Source organism: Biomphalaria glabrata, chromosome 10, assembly GCF_947242115.1.
Source record: "Biomphalaria glabrata chromosome 10, xgBioGlab47.1, whole genome shotgun sequence".
NCBI classification, from domain to species: domain Eukaryota; kingdom Metazoa; phylum Mollusca; class Gastropoda; family Planorbidae; genus Biomphalaria; species Biomphalaria glabrata.
This window is the reverse complement of record NC_074720.1, coordinates 12583369-12597755: the sequence shown is the minus strand read 5'-3', so window position 1 is coordinate 12597755 and position 14387 is coordinate 12583369. Positions and strand designations below refer to the sequence as shown.

General features: G+C 38.5%; 1 protein-coding gene across 1 annotated transcript; it reads right to left on the bottom strand.

Annotated features, from left to right (window-relative positions):
* Nucleotides 1–404: 404 nt before the first annotated feature.
* LOC106054417 (isochorismatase domain-containing protein 2-like) lies at nucleotides 405–12426 on the bottom strand. Its single transcript, XM_013210257.2, has 4 exons — nucleotides 12065–12426; nucleotides 10748–10858; nucleotides 1166–1298; nucleotides 405–735 (listed from the first exon to the last, which is right to left on the bottom strand). The coding sequence occupies exons 1-4, from the start codon at nucleotides 12246–12248 to the stop codon at nucleotides 576–578; spliced, it is 588 nt and encodes a 195-aa protein (XP_013065711.1). The 5' UTR covers nucleotides 12249–12426; the 3' UTR covers nucleotides 405–575.
* Between the last annotated feature and the right edge of the window lie 1961 nt (nucleotides 12427–14387).

Below are 14387 nucleotides of genomic sequence, written 5' to 3'. Positions count from 1 at the left end.
GAAAGAACAAGGACTTCCCTAAAATCTATCATCATATTTGAAGCTTTACTGAGTATAGACCTACTCAATCAAGCAAAAACACAACTTGACAACACGCTTAGTTCTTTTTATTTTCTATTACTATAATAGCTCACCAGAAAAGCGTTTTTGTGTTCTAATTTCATCCTCATGTTCATCAGGCTCAAAATATAAAAACTCACAATTTAACTTTCATTGTTTACTGTACCAATCAAGAAGCAAGTTTTTTTATTTTTTTTTTATTTTAGTTCTGGTGATTACTTTTATTATGGATCTATATTAAATATTCAGATACCATTTTAAAACTTTTGCTAATTATAATATATAATTAAAGAGCACATGCCACTCTCTATGTATCTTAAATAGGAAAAAAAACTGTTACAATATGACATTTTTGTCTTTTATTTTCATTCATAATCACTTTAGATATTTCTATAATTCTGGAGAAATAATATCATGTTTTGTTAAATGAAATTAATAATCAGAAAGTTGCAAACAAAAAATATCTGATTAATAATTACATCATAGAGGTAACTAAAGAAAAAGAAACTCTTTCATTATACTGGAACCAAAGCACTGTCAGGGGAAGGCTCCATGATAAGTTTTTGAATCTCTTTAAATTTTGGATGAGAAGCATCACGAAGGAGTCCTAGAAGAATGCTTTCACATGTTGTGAGATGAGCTCCTGCTTCTTTCATTCGTTGAAACGCAAACATCCTGAGGAGGAAGAGTTGTAACCTTTGTTACATATAATATCATCTCAGAAATTTGTTTTCCCAATACCCATATGGACATGTTTAATCCTTATCTAGAAATCTCAAACTAGGATATGTTTATGATAACTTGGTCTCTTGATAAGCTTAGGCTCTTGATGATCTTATGTAAGTTGATAGATGATCTTATCAAAGAAGCTCTATGAAGACTATTATTTATGTACATTTTTCAATTAATATTGAAGTTATTTTGCTCCAATTATTATTAAAACCTTTGGGAAAGAAGTAAATCTCGAGCCTCAAATTATACTTTTTGAGAAGTCACATTTTATTGACAACAAATGTGAGAAGTCTTCATGTTATGGTATTGAGATGTTTGATGTTAAATAAGCCAGAAACAAACTATATAGTTAAACAGAAATCATATGACCTACCTGTCTACCAAACTTCGACTTGAGCAAGCATCAACAATAACATGAACATCATAGCCCCCTTCTATCAAGTCAAATACTGTCTGTTGTACACAAGCATGGGCCTCAATACCACAGAGGACTATGGACTTAACATCTGTTATTAAAATAAGAAAATTCAGCCTTCATTTTGATTGGTTTGTTTTAGCTAAACTAAAAAAAACAAAAAAAAAAACAACAAAGAAAATGTTTTAAAGCAAATAATGATTTTGCAGAAATTATTTAAGCGTAACATTACAATCCCCATACAACAATTCCAGGAACATTTTAAAAAAATGTATTCCAAAGGCTATGTAAACAATTTATATTATATTTGTTAAGTACCACTGACTGACTGATTCATGTATGTATTAAAAGATCTCTTAAACAAGTAAGGGATTCACATGAAATTTCGTACAAAGGTTCCTTTTTCCACTTGCTAATATGTGGTTTTGACAGATCCTTAACTTAAACTGCACACTGTAATTCACAAAGAACTGCAATCTTTCTATTCAACCTTTGTATTTTATTTTTAGCATTTCTCCAAAAGGCTGCATTCCATATATAAAGTATTAATAGAAGTAGCACAAAAATAGAATTTAAAAAAATTCAACTTTAAAAAAAAAATTTCCCTAAATCATTTCCGCTTCCTTTGTTCTAAATAAAAAAAATAATGCTAATAACATATAAAAATATATAGCCTATTTCTTTTTTTTTTCAAGAGAGAGAAAACAATGTTATTTCTCTACATTAAAAAGGGATCAAATAAATGATTACAATTAATAAAATCAAATTGATATTTCCATATATTTTGAGGGCAGAAAACCAAAACAAATGCAGTGTGGGGAACAGGAATACTGATGGACTAAAGAAATGTTTGCAGTGTCATATCATACATTGCTCGCCTTATGATTTAAAGATCCCCCCCCCCAAAAAAAAAGGTAAAATTAACCAAATGTGCTATAAAAAAAATTCAAAATCTGAAAAGTAAGGGTCAATCAGTCTCGTAGGATGCTAAAAAAGTGAAGAGCTGTTTTGTAACTAAAAAAAAAGGGCTGAAAAGAGTGAAAGAATGGTGTGTGTAGGTGTTATGGTCAAAAAGCAACATAATGTATATTACAAGAAGCCTAAGAACAGTCAGAGCAGAGATTGTACATAGGACTAATTATTTTGTTTTGTGTGGGAGGTTGAGGGAAGTAGCAGATAAGTAAAAGTATTACTAGAATTCAGAGACCAAAGCATTTGTGCAAAACTGCCCTGGGTGAAATTTTTTTTTTATAAATGTGGTTCCAGAAAGAGAAAGAGAGCAGTCCCTTTAATTTCATTGTAACAGGTACACTAATTCACAAGCTAAAAAATATCTTAATGGGATCGTTAAAATGTGCACTGTTATTTAAAAAAAGAAAAGAATGCCATAATAAACAATTTAAAAGAGTGGGAACAAATAAATTAATGGGCGTCTTCCCTGAGATTTAAACCCAAGACCTTTTGATTGAAAGCCAAGTGCTTTACCACTCAGCCCCACAAATGTACAAAAGAGAAAGTTAATAGCATAAATCAAATACAACCTCTGGATGATTTGTGCATTTATTTGTTTTCCAAATAATTTATTTGTCCCCCCACAGGGAAAAGCTGCTGTTGTTTTTGTGCATTCTGCTATTCTAATAAATATAATAAACCATCATCTTCATCAAGATTGATCCATGTGCAATGGCTTCTTATGGCAAACCATTTGTTTTAAAAATAATGCATGATGTATGCACACATGTGTCAAACATTTTTAAAAGAAGGAAAAACAGAAAGCTATTTCATGCATGTTAATAAATAGGCAGCTCACATTTTACAATAGCTGTTGTGGTAGGTGGGGAGATGTGACGTGTGTTTGGCGCGTTTTATGTCTAGGGGATGATTATTTTTAATGCTATCACACCCCCACTTATCAGCATGTGAATCGGGAGCAGACACGCAACGAGACAAAGCAATGAAAGGTAGATACAAAAGTTAAAATAAAGAATATTTATTTACATAAATATACATATAAGAATAAAAAGGGGGAGGGTTGCATCTATCTCTAGTGAATAATATGTTTAATCATCACTCTTGCACCTAATAAGAGAGTATGTCACTTTGTCCTCTGACTTAGCTGGTTTTCCTGTTGATGTCGCAGCTGGCTGTGTCCTGGCTTGAGGTTCTGCAGCTGGAGGTGGCGCTCTAGCGGATAGAGGGACGCCGGTGATATAGTTCTTGTGGAGTCTCAATCCCAAGCTCTAATATCTATAGTGGGCACAGTAGGGCGGGTGGCCGGCTACCGTGGGCACAAATGTACTGCGGGCAGAGCGGATCTGCCTGGGCAGCGTAGTTGACAGGATATGTCCAGTGAGTTGCAGAGGGTTGGCGTAGCTATGACGTCTCACACAGATCTGAATCCATAGGGACGTCGCACCTAATAGCTTGACAGGTGGGCTGTCGAATAGGCGGGCAATGCCGATAGCGCCAAGTGGTAGAGTTGAGTAGATCTCAGTAGGCAAGTGCAGTGCTGAATAGCACTAAGCACAGATGCAGGTAAATGGATCGTTGATCCAATAAATAAATAAGCTCTGACAGCGAGTTTTTGACTTGTCACATACGCCGCCGCCAAGATGGATCTATCGCAGAAGATCCATAAAGTGCGAGCAGACTGATGTCACTCTAACTTTAAGATCAGTTGTTATCACAGCATTAGAAAAAAAAATATCTGGAAAATAAAGGGGTATCCATGCCAGGAGGAGAGTCTGTCCAAGTCTGTCCGTGGTCTACTTTCCGTCCCTGAGTATGTAGTCACCTGGGTGAAACATTTGGGGTTGCTCGGGAGAGTAGATTGGGCGATTGGGTGAGTAATAATTCCTTCCTGGGGCGGATTGGGGAGGGTGATTGGGGCTTAGGCGGGGTGCCCAAGGCACGTGTGCTCGTTGGGGCTTACCTCCGAAGCCGCTGTGAGGCGCTTCTTCACGAGAGTAAGTAGTCAGCTTACCTCGGTATCGTCTGACACGATCAATGTCAGGGAAGAGTGGCCTGATAAAGAATGTGGAGTTCTGCCTGAGAACGTCCCCACGAGTGCGATAATCTGGCTTACATCGTGGCTTCCTGACACGGTTAATGCCAGGGGAAGGTTGATATTGAATGGTGGCTGAGGAGCCAGGGTGAGAAGAGTTTTCACGAGCGCGAGGGTGCGGCTTACCCCGTGACTTCCTGACACTATCAATGCCAGGGGAAGGTTGATTCGGAATGGTGGCTGAGGAGCCATGAAGAGGAGTGAGTCCACGAGAGCAAGGGTTCGGGGCATTCTGACACTGTCAATGTCAGAGGAATGTTGCTTAATTTTGGCTGAGTAGCCTGGGTCAAGAAGACCCTCACGAGAGCGGGTGTACGACTTAACTCGTGACTTCCTAGCAGTGTCAATGCCAGGGTGGAGTGGTTTGAGATTCGCTGATGAGTCGGGACTAGGCGTGTTAGCGTGGCGACCAGGGCTTCCAACCGGCTGGTTGCGGCCACGTTTCTGCTTCGTCGATCTACCGACGGGCAGTGAGAAGAATGGTTTATTGACTACTCCAAGAGGAACATATTTTGAGCCTAGAATGAAGTCATATACTGGCTTGTCCATGACAACTGCATCAATGGTGCCATGTACGTACTTGCATTCTACGTGGACCCTAGCAATAGGAAGAACCTTTGGAGGAATCTCACGGTCAAGGGACTGAATCGTCACAGTTCTATCTGTGAGATCAGCCGGATCAACCAGTGCTTTGCAGATAACTGAACTTACCGCACAGCCTGTGTCAAATAGGGACCGGACGTACCGCCCATTAACCAGAATGGTCTCTATCCCGGGAGAAGAAGAGACAGGGTGAGGAAGTGCCGGTAGGACTTCCGTTTTCGTAGGGCCAAGGGCAGTGTGTTCAGGGGCCACAGTCAGTGTTGATATGACACATGGGTCGCCCGCTGTTCTATCTGTCCGTGTTTGCTGATTAGACTCAGAGGGTTTGGGGACCGCGGTCATTACTGAAATGCGCTGTGAGGCCTGCTGCTTTTGGCGGTTGGGTTTGTGGCTACGCATGCTGTCGTTGCAGTCACCAAAGGGAAGGTTAAGTTTGTTGCCACGTGTGCTGTTGTTACAGTCACGGTGGGCTTGGTTGTTCTGGTTATGACGAGGCTTACGTGCTGGGTAGTTGCAGTTTTTGTGCAAGGCTGGTTGTTGGGTTGGTGCCTTTCTATGTTGAGATTTGCTCGAGGGCATGGGCTGGATTGGGGCATCGCAGTTTGCAGGACTATTGGACTGAGCAGGAGGGTTGGGCTGGGTAGACAATGTGGAATTGTCGAGAGTAGGGATATCAGGTATGAAAGTTTCATCCTTAGCAGCAACTTCTGAGTCCGTTTGGGCAGTGTACTCAATTTGGACATGAGTTGTGGTTTCGCTCTTTTCTGTTTCCTCGTCTAGTCTTGCCGGTGTGGTGTTCAGCTCCAAACTCTGCGGCCTATAGCTCTGTCTGATTTCTGGTGTTTCCTGTTCATGGGCTTTGTCCACTTCTTCCATTTCTTGCTTGGATTTTCTTTCATTGTCAATCAACCAGCGTACGATGTCTTCCACCTCGGGGTCTTTAAATCCAAGGAGTATCATAATCTCCTCAACTTCAGAATCTAATTCTGTTGAGTCCATGATAATAGAAGACGGATTAGAAAAGTATGAAATGGAATAGAGGAAAGGGCCACTGGAGAGCAATTGCTCATGAGTTACAGGAAAAAGTGCAGAAGGAATGCGGTGTCTGCCTAAGTTAATCACAAAGTTCCTGCAAGAAAATATTACACATGAAATGCAATAATAGTAATACATAAAATATGACAGAAGTGACACTCTTGATAATGCGAAGAGATGATACTTATAAATATTCTAAGAAAAAAAATATATTGATATAGAGTTTAGTTATTGCTGCCTGTTCGTGCCTGCTGTACTAATGGGTTAAATCCCGGACGGGCTCGCCAAAATGTGACAGGTGGGCTGTCGAATAGGCGGGCAATGCCGATAGCGCCAAGTGGTAGAGTTGAGTAGATCTCAGTAGGCAAGTGCAGTGCTGAATAGCACTAAGCACAGATGCAGGTAAATGGATCGTTGATCCAATAAATAAATAAGCAGGTCAGTGAGCTAGTGCAGTGCTGAATAGCACTAAGCACAAAGATAGTAGGTGATTCTTGATATCAAACAAATAGGCAATAGGCAGGTCAGTGATCCGATAAATAGGCAGACACCTGAGGGAGGCTGCGGATAAATAAAGACAAGTTAGGACATGTCTCTCATACATCTTATAGATGCCCTCGACTGAGGTGCATTCGTCAGGTTGGTGAAATTGCTTTAGAGCACAATGAGGAGATGATGACAAATGGGATTTGGGAAAATAGATGGCAGATAGTAGCAATATAGAAATGTACATAAAAGGGGAAATAATAATATAAAAATGTACATAGAAGGGGAAATAATAATCTCAAATAAACAACACAGGTGGATAGAGAAAGAAAAGGGGGGGGGTTGAATTGGGCGGTGGTCAGCGACCCAGATGATTGTTTACATATGACCGTGGGTCGGGAACAATGGAGCGCGCTTGAATGGTGTGTCCGTTCAAGCGGCGCAACTCTCATTAGGGTAAAATGAGAAAAGGGGAGATAATTCAATACAGGGGAGATAACTCCTATCTCCTTTCTAAGCGCAGTATTAGTGCGATAGTAAAATCATCAAGGCGATCAACCGAGATAAAGGAAATAAAATAAGATGTACAAATATATACATGGTTGCCTCAATGATCAATTGAGCAACGTAGCATTAATAGATTAATGCAATACATAAAATATACATTAGCCATGTTCATGTTTTCTACTTACGCCAGTGAGAAATACACAATGCACTAATTAAATATAAATGAAATAATGAAATACACATAATAGTCTCCAGTGAGAAATAGCACAAAAGTAATTAAGATGGAACTTGTGATTAAGTTCGGCTTACCACCAGGTATTCCTCTAGGAGGTAGAATAAATGATATAGTCCAGACTCGATAGCTCAGCTCGAATGAGAAAGAGAGGGTCTGACTTTATTTAATTTACCTTATATACAAAGGCCTGGAAAATGTGAGCGGACACAGGAAATGTCCTAGGCTAAGATTTATCTTACACGTGGGTGGATTTGACTCGAGGTGGGAGCCGCACCTTGGAATATCACGCGGTGTGTTGACCAGGGTAATCCCTTAGATCAAAGAGAGACGTGAGAGAAGGGGGGGGGGAGAAGGATTAGCTTGCATTCAAACCAAGGTGGGGTCAACCGCGACCGTCCTTCAGACATCCGGCGGGCAAGACAAAAGAGACCTTTCCCCGATCAAGGGCAGATAAATGAAAGGACGCGCCTTAGCTATCTCCAAGGTGGTCAACTAAGTCTAGCCTGGAGCGGAAAAGGTGTGGCGGGTGAATAGTTTAGGGGTAGGATGGGGAAATAATTAAAATAAAATAAATAAATAATGAAAAATAATAATTAATGCTGTGATAAATTAGAGTGACTCTGACAGCGAGTTTTTGACTTGTCACAGCTGTATAGAATCAAGATTATCAGTAACTTATCAGTAATTAACAGTAAGGTTACAAAAGACTTTGATTCTTGACTTTGATTCTTGATATCAAACAAATAGGCAATAGGCAGGTCAGTGATCCGATAAATAGGCAGACACCTGAGGGAGGCTGCGGATAAATAAAGACAAGTTAGGACATGTCTCTCATACATCTTATAGATGCCCTCGACTGAGGTGTATTCGTCAGGTTGGTGAAATTGCTTTAGAGCACAAAGCTCCAAACTCTGCGGCCTATAGCTCTGTCTGATTTCTGGTGTTTCCTGTTCATGGGCTTTGTCCACTTCTTCCATTTCTTGCTTGGATTTTCTTTCATTGTCAATCAACCAGCGTACGATGTCTTCCACCTCGGGGTCTTTAAATCCAAGGAGTATCATAATCTCCTCAACTTCAGAATCTAATTCTGTTGAGTCCATGATAATAGAAGACGGATTAGAAAAGTATGAAATGGAATAGAGGAAAGGGCCACTGGAGAGCAATTGCTCATGAGTTACAGGAAAAAGTGCAGAAGGAATGCGGTGTCTGCCTAAGTTAATCACAAAGTTCCTGCAAGAAAATATTACACATGAAATGCAATAATAGTAATACATAAAATATGACAGAAGTGACACTCTTGATAATGCGAAGAGATGATACTTATAAATATTCTAAGAAAAAAAAAATATTGATATGGAGTTTAGTTATTGCTGCCTGTTCGTGCCTGCTGTACTAATGGGTTAAATCCCGGACGGGCTCGCCAAAATGTGACAGGTGGGCTGTCGAATAGGCGGGCAATGCCGATAGCGCCAAGTGGTAGAGTTGAGTAGATCTCAGTAGGCAAGTGCAGTGCTGAATAGCACTAAGCACAGATGCAGGTAAATGGATCGTTGATCCAATAAATAAATAAGCAGGTCAGTGAGCTAGTGCAGTGCTGAATAGCACTAAGCACAAAGATAGTAGGTGATTCTTGATATCAAACAAATAGGCAATAGGCAGGTCAGTGATCCGATAAATAGGCAGACACCTGAGGGAGGCTGCGGATAAATAAAGACAAGTTAGGACATGTCTCTCATACATCTTATAGATGCCCTCGACTGAGGTGCATTCGTCAGGTTGGTGAAATTGCTTTAGAGCACAATGAGGAGATGATGACAAATGGGATTTTGGGAAAATAGATGGCAGATAGTAGCAATATAGAAATGTACATAAAAGGGGAAATAATAATATAAAAATGTACATAGAAGGGGAAATAATAATCTCAAATAAACAACACAGGTGGATAGAGAAAGAAAAGGGGGGGGGGGTTGAATTGGGCGGTGGTCAGCGACCCAGATGATTGTTTACATATGACCGTGGGTCGGGAACAATGGAGCGCGCTTGAATGGTGTGTCCGTTCAAGCGGCGCAACTCTCATTAGGGTAAAATGAGAAAAGGGGAGATAATTCAATACAGGGGAGATAACTCCTATCTCCTTTCTAAGCGCAGTATTAGTGCGATAGTAAAATCATCAAGGCGATCAACCGAGATAAAGGAAATAAAATAAGATGTACAAATATATACATGGTTGCCTCAATGATCAATTGAGCAACGTAGCATTAATAGATTAATGCAATACATAAAATATACATTAGCCATGTTCATGTTTTCTACTTACGCCAGTGAGAAATACACAATGCACTAATTAAATATAAATGAAATAATGAAATACACATAATAGTCTCCAGTGAGAAATAGCACAAAAGTAATTAAGATGGAACTTGTGATTAAGTTCGGCTTACCACCAGGTATTCCTCTAGGAGGTAGAATAAATGATATAGTCCAGACTCGATAGCTCAGCTCGAATGAGAAAGAGAGGGTCTGACTTTATTTAATTTACCTTATATACAAAGGCCTGGAAAATGTGAGCGGACACAGGAAATGTCCTAGGCTAAGATTTATCTTACACGTGGGTGGATTTGACTCGAGGTGGGAGCCGCACCTTGGAATATCACGCGGTGTGTTGACCAGGGTAATCCCTTAGATCAAAGAGAGACGTGAGAGAAGGGGGGGGGAGAAGGATTAGCTTGCATTCAAACCAAGGTGGGGTCAACCGCGACCGTCCTTCAGACATCCGGCGGGCAAGACAAAAGAGACCTTTCCCCGATCAAGGGCAGATAAATGAAAGGACGCGCCTTAGCTATCTCCAAGGTGGTCAACTAAGTCTAGCCTGGAGCGGAAAAGGTGTGGCGGGTGAATAGTTTAGGGGTAGGATGGGGAAATAATTAAAATAAAATAAATAAATAATGAAAAATAATAATTAATGCTGTGATAAATTAGAGTGACTCTGACAGCGAGTTTTTGACTTGTCACAGCTGTATAGAATCAAGATTATCAGTAACTTATCAGTAATTAACAGTAAGGTTACAAAAGACTTTGACAATGATTCTCCTTTTTCTTCAACAGTTCATAATGGTTCATTCATGGCTGCCTGGTCGTGCGGTTTGCACGCTGGACTGTCGTTCAGATTTATCGATGGTCCCGGGTTTAAACCCTGCCAGCTCCCATCCCCCGTCATCCTGCGGGAGGTTTGGACTAGGAAGTAATTATCTTCAACTCTGAAGGAACATCCGAAAATGTAAAACATTTTACAAACATTCTTTTACAAACATTCCAGGTCACTCTTGTCAGTTATGATTGTATGAGTTTCTGTGCAATGTAATGTGTGAGTGTGACTGAACTGCAGAGAAGGCTGCCTATAAGTTTTGTATAGCTCAAACAAGAACTTATTGTTACTTTGTTTAAACGTTTTGCTTCCACTATAGAAAAAAAGGTACAAATGTATAAAAACAACAATGAGAAAAATACAAAAAATTTTGAAGTCTGTTAATGGCTAAAGAATTGAAATCAACATGTATGTACATTTTTTTCAGTTTTACTTCAAACCAGAAATGTAAAAACAATTACAAACCAGAATATTTCTTTAATTCTGTCTCCACACTTGGAACCATCATAGAGAAGCATGTTTTGGGGAAGACTTTATGTTGTTTCACATCTAATTCTGATACAGTATGGCCAAGACCTGCAAACAAAATAGCATTATAATGTACATGTATAATGTATATAGATGTATTCTACAATTTGTAATTATAATGCTTTTAACACATATATACAAAACTAATATTTGAATGAGACAAGAAGTCTCCCTCCCTCATGTTTTTTTTTACAAAGCTTAATTAACTCTTGCCTGGGTGGAATCTTTTACATGTTATTTCTCCCACTTCCCATACTCAGATCAATGACAGCACAAGAATTATGTGTTCTAATTCTGTGCTGTTATCCTCAGATATTACATTGTTTATGAATTTACTCTGCAGCTGTCTGTTTACTTTTTGGGTTAGGTATTTTATTTTAATATACTTTTTATAAACTCTTTCTGCCTTATACCAGCATTTCTTTATTTTGTTCGACGAATGTTTAGTTGGTATATGATTTTCTATAATGTTTTTAAGATAGCTTTTAATGAAATTCCAGTGTTCATCAACTGTTTGGTTAATTTCATTTTCTGAAAAGAATGTTTGTTGAAAGTTTAATGCAGCTTGGTGTAGTTGTGTTAGATTGCATTTGTTCCAAAGTAAGACTTTTCATTTAGGTTTTATATTGGCTACTGCTTTATCTGACTGTGTATTTTAATAATATCATGGTCCAATAGTCCCGGGATAATATCATAATCTTCAACTAATCCAGGTCTGTTGCTTCCTTAGTGCTATTAGAGTTTGTAATGGGTTTATTGCCTAAATCAGCCATGTAAACCTACAATTTGGCAGAGTTTATCACTGCATTTAACATGTATGACTAGATTGACACAGGGACATGCCTAATCATCTTTTCTTTTGAAGTAATGAAGTAACTATTGTTTTTGAATTTACATCTGTAAATTATATGATTTGATTAAAATTAATTTTAGATTCAATTAAGTAAAACATTTATAAATTATAGATTCTAGAACAATCTGCGCAGAGTAGTGATCAGTAAAATTATGTATGATATAATAGTATAGGCCTACTCTAGATCTAGACTCTTATTTTAGTATTTATCAATTTAATATATTGGTATTTAGTATTAATGATTTAATTACGTGGCTGTGGCTTGCCAGATATGTAATAATCATAATCAATGTATCTAGGCTATATAGTGGCTTTACAGTATATTGAATATTCTATATAGAATCATAGCCCTATTAAAAATATGTTGGGTTGGTCGTTAATTAAAACACACAGTTACACACCTTTTGGATATTGTTCTGTAAATAACACAGGCATGCCTAAAGCTTCAGCGCTTTTAAGTAAACGACCAGCAACATTAAGTATTTGTGGAAAATACTGAATAGTTGGCCGAAATTTTTCTTGCATGTCACAAACGAAAAGAGCAGCATTCTTGTACAAGACTTTACCAACTGAGCGTGATGCCATTTATGATTAAAAAAGTGAAGCCTTTATGACAGCAAAAAAAATATGCAGATTTACATGTAGATCTATTTATAAGATAACGATTAAGCCTAAATATTGAACAGTAAATCAATGAGTACAGACTAGAAACGAAGGGCATCCAGACCCGTTAAATAAAAAAAAAAACAATAACAAAAAGGGTTAAAGGTTACAGTTGTTCAAGGAAGACTACTACAATTTATTATTACCTGCCTGTTTATCTCCCTTTTATTAGCTCTTTTTGAGATTTATCTTTTCTTATGTCTATGGTGTGTAGTCTATGGTTATAGTATCTAGATATATATATATATATATAATTCTCTTAGTCGCTCAAGAGTTCGACGAGAAGAAGAAGGAAAGGAAAGATCACTCTCTTATTTCTGCGGATAGTCACCCCACGAAAAAACAAGAGGGGGGAGAACAAGTATTCACCGATCACTACGGATGGCTGCCTGGTCGTGCGGTTTGCGCGCTGGACTGTCGTTTGGATTTATCAAACCCTGCCCGCTCCCACCCCCTTCGTCCTTCAACTCTGAAGGAACATCTGAAACATGTAAAACATTTTACAAACACTAAATAGCAGCGCTGGACTTAACCATTGTGGCCAAGAAGTCACGGAAAGAGAACAAGTAATCTACTATACTTACATCACGCTCAATAGCAAGAGTTACCAAATGTTTTAATCTATCTTTGAGAATTGTTGACCTCAAGTAATTCTTCATTAGTTTGAGGCGCGAGAAGCTTCTTTCACCAGATTACACAATTACGGCTAATGCATAATGCCGTTTTTATTTATCGCGCGTAGGATTAGCGTTTTCCATATTGAATGACACCCCAAAATGACAATTTTTGTCTATACATTTCATGAGATTTGTATGAGTTTTCAAAAGATTTTTAATAATTTCCGGAGATTTCCATGACTTTTTCATATATTTTGCAATTTCAAGAGATTTTCAGGAGCTCCTGGCAAAACACGCGGCCGCGTGAAATCTGTTATAAGTTATAAAATGGTTTAATTTAATAACTTATACCTAGAATTAGCGCGGGTCCTATGAAAGTGTGGGGCCCACTGCGGTCAGATAGGTTGCAGTGGCCTAGTAATGGCCGGCCCTGCAAAATAGCGCGTATCTTACGCCGTGGGTTGACTATATATATTTATATAACAAGTAATCTACTCTGTATTCACCCGTCACTAAATAGCAGGGCCGGACTTAAACATTGTGGGGCCCTATGCGAAACGGAATTCGCGGGGCCCAGTTTGGGTAGGGATACGGATTATAAGTGAAAATTATGAGTTTATATTAGAAAATACATTCGTCTTTGTATTTTATTTATCCTTTAGCAGTGGCGTAACTAAAGGGGGGGGGGGATGGGGGGGAGAATTTTAAAATCCCCCCGGCCCCCCCCCCCCCCAAATGGGTGTCCGAAATTTATTTGTAAATACATAAATTAATATGTTTGATTGACAAATAGTGTCAACAGGTGTCTTTTTTTTCTTCAACATTTATGGATTAAATTTATAACAAAGACTAAAACTAGATCTAGGTCTATCAGTACGTTGACTTTGTTGACATTTTAAAAATATTTTTTCCCACAGAGATCAAATTTAAAAACTAAAATTAGTCTTACATTTTAAACTTTGTTGCCACGAATAAAACTGCATGATATACAGCGAATTCCAGGTATCTTGTTACCTTTACTAATAATAGATCTAAATGGCGAGTATTATATGGCTACACTAATTAACCTTGAAGCAAAATCTACCGAATCAAGTATAACAGATCTAAAAGTTATTCTTAATAATGCTAGAATAGTCGATTATTCGGGTTTGGCGTCTATAATTTCACAATTAAACTTCACACTCGAGTTATTACCCCTCTATTCATCTTTCCTCAATCCAATGGAAACTCTTTTTATTTCCATCTAATCCTTTTGCTTTCGCACAAAACATAAACAAAAAATAATGACGTAATATCATATAATATTAGCACATCCTTCCTTTTGAAGTTATTATCACACCCTTCCTTTTAAAGTTCTTAAGAGTGATATCTACTAGCAGGGCCGGCCCTAGCATTTTCGGGGCCCTATGCGAAACAGATCGAGCGGGGCCTAGTCTGGGTAGGG